At 40.8% G+C, this 2483-nt stretch overlaps 1 protein-coding gene across 1 annotated transcript in view; it reads right to left on the reverse strand.

Annotated features, from left to right (window-relative positions):
- Nucleotides 1–1048, reverse strand: part of LOC106533459 (PEX5-related protein) — a gene marked incomplete at its 3' end in the record, with an annotated part of 23008 nt that extends 21960 nt beyond the window's left edge. The window contains 1 exon segment of the mRNA XM_014029753.1: nucleotides 610–1048. Coding sequence (XP_013885207.1) covers nucleotides 610–625 — 16 coding nt within the window.
- Between the last annotated feature and the right edge of the window lie 1435 nt (nucleotides 1049–2483).

Here is a 2483-nt window from a genome sequence, read left to right on the forward strand (position 1 = left end):
CTTGTATTTTTATGATTAAGCTGCAGCCAGTGCAGTTCTCCACATTTTACACTCATTAAACAGGTAAATGTGCAGATGTTAACATGTCTGTTAGTGTTCACATATTCACCTCAACAATTAGTTTTAACTGTAAAAACTTGATTTTACAACAGAAATAATGTTTTTATGTCATTTAAAGGAACCATGAAAGAAAACCAGACTCCTGACGTCATTAACTTTACCTCAAGTGATAAAGTTTATTCATCAGTTTATTCATTTTAACTTTAATAAACTAAAGAAACAAATCTACTTAAACTATTATAAATGTTTGAAATCAGCAGTGTTTAAATGATTTTACTGAGAACACTTTAAAGTTTTATTCTTCTAATAAAATGTTGGAAGATTTGATAAAAACTTTCAGATTTTGACCTGAACCCACTGGACCTGCTGGTTCTGGTTCTGGTTCTGGTTCTGACAGCAGAAATCTGATGAAATTTAAAGAACTTTTTCAAACTCAGTTTTCTGTCTTTCTTTGAGTTTAACAGAAAATAAAACTTGAAAGTAAAAAAATAAAAACGTGTAAATTTGCTGCAGAAGCTTCTCTGTAATCCTGCTGGACTTCAGAACCCACCTGGACCTGGTACATGGTTCCGGATCAGTCTGCGGGATGCAGCTGGACCTGAAGCCGCCTGAAGTCCACACAGACCCGGATCTGCTGCCGTGAAGCGCTCGGTGTACCGGAACCTCTCAGTCCTGGACCAGAACCGCTTGAATCCCGGTTCTTCTGGGTGTCCCGGTCCCGGTTCTGGTCTCGGTTGGGCCGGTCTAACCTCGTCGGGGTTCGGGTTTCATCTCGCTCCAGAGGAGGCTGAGAGGAAAATAAACCGAAAACATCCGAACATCTGCGAACAGTTCCGAGGACTGACTTCCGGTCAGGTTTTCACATTAAAAGCCTGTGAATGATGTACCTTACTTCCGGTGCATAAACTGAATCAGCTGTGTTCCTGTTTGTTCAGTTTGCAGCAGAGTTCAGTTAATTAAAGGTTAAATGTTTCCTGTGAACTGTCAGTGTTTGTCCACCAGGAGGCGGTGTTGGACACATCCGGTACAGACATTTAGTTTCTCTTCTGTCAGCCCTACAACTCTGAGACTGAAGACTTACAACAAATATTTACTTTCAGAGTCATGAGAATCTCTCCTGTCATTCATGAGATATTTTGCTAACAAACATCGGTCCACCTTCAGGGACAGGAGATGTTCAGAGACGTCCTCGTCAAAGACAGATTTACTTTTCAGATGGAAGATTGTTTTATTCTGATTTATTGCTAACTTTCAACACAATGAACAGAAGTTCAACTAATGACATGAAACAATTACAATAACAAACATGAAACATTAAACGACAAAACAAGAAGCAAAACTAAAAAACAAAACAAAAAACTAATACCACAGAAAGTATAACTTTACTAATACAGGTGGATAAAAAAATAAAGGATTAAAGAGAAGTTACAGAAAAAAAAGCTAATAAAATGGGTCAATTAAAGAGCCGAATATATTCTGTGCTTCTCCAACGTAAGGGTCAGGTACAGGTGGACCCAGGTGTAACTGGGATTACTGAGGGCAGAACCCCTCATGGGTAACATCCACTGTCAGAGACAGCACCATAGACCTGGGTCCTGATCCTTAAAAATGTAGTTTCAGAGACTTTGAGAGAGAACCCCGGGTCCCTGACAGACCAATCAGCTCACTCTGTCTTCTCAACAGTTTCATGAAGGACAGTAACTATGGTTACATGGATATAAGTAATCTGATGAAACGACCATTCAGAATAAAAATGTGTCATGTAAACATATTAACTGTCAAAAGCTGAAAAAAGATCCAGCAGGACCAAACCAGTGCATTTCCCAGCATGTGCAGACATCATTATGTCACCTGATCCTTTGATCGGGGCAGTTTCTGTGGAAACGATCAAACATGTCAGAGCTTTGTAGGAATGCTTTAATGACTCAGAAACACCTTCTCTAAAGGTTTGGACAAGAAAGGAAGTTTTGAAACAGGGCGTGAATTATTTGACAAAGTAGGGTCCAAATGAGTTATTTTCAGAAGAGGTTCCACAAAGCATGTCTAAAAGATCTAAGGAAAAAAAATTGTATAGGTCCTCTGGACGGGTTCTTCTTTAATGAAACGTTTCGTCTCTCTTCCAAGAGACTTCTTCAGTCAGAGAGTTTCAGGCAAAATTCAGGCTTTTATGTCCTCCCTCCAGGTGACTGATACTCACATCACATGACCATCGTTCACAGGTGACTCCCACTCACATCACCTGGCTATGACTCACAGGTGACTGATACCCACATCACATGGCCATCGTTCACCCTAATTAATCCCTTTTGTTAACAGGGGGTGGAGTGATACTGCCAATGGCAGCGCTGTAGCAGGGGGACAGCTGCTCCTTTTGTTAACAGGGGGTGGAGTGATACTGCCAATGGCAGCGCTGTAGCAGGGGG

The sequence above is a fragment of the Austrofundulus limnaeus genome, unplaced genomic scaffold (genome assembly GCF_001266775.1).
Source record: "Austrofundulus limnaeus strain Quisiro unplaced genomic scaffold, Austrofundulus_limnaeus-1.0 Scaffold949, whole genome shotgun sequence".
Taxonomy (NCBI): Eukaryota; Metazoa; Chordata; class Actinopteri; order Cyprinodontiformes; family Rivulidae; genus Austrofundulus; species Austrofundulus limnaeus.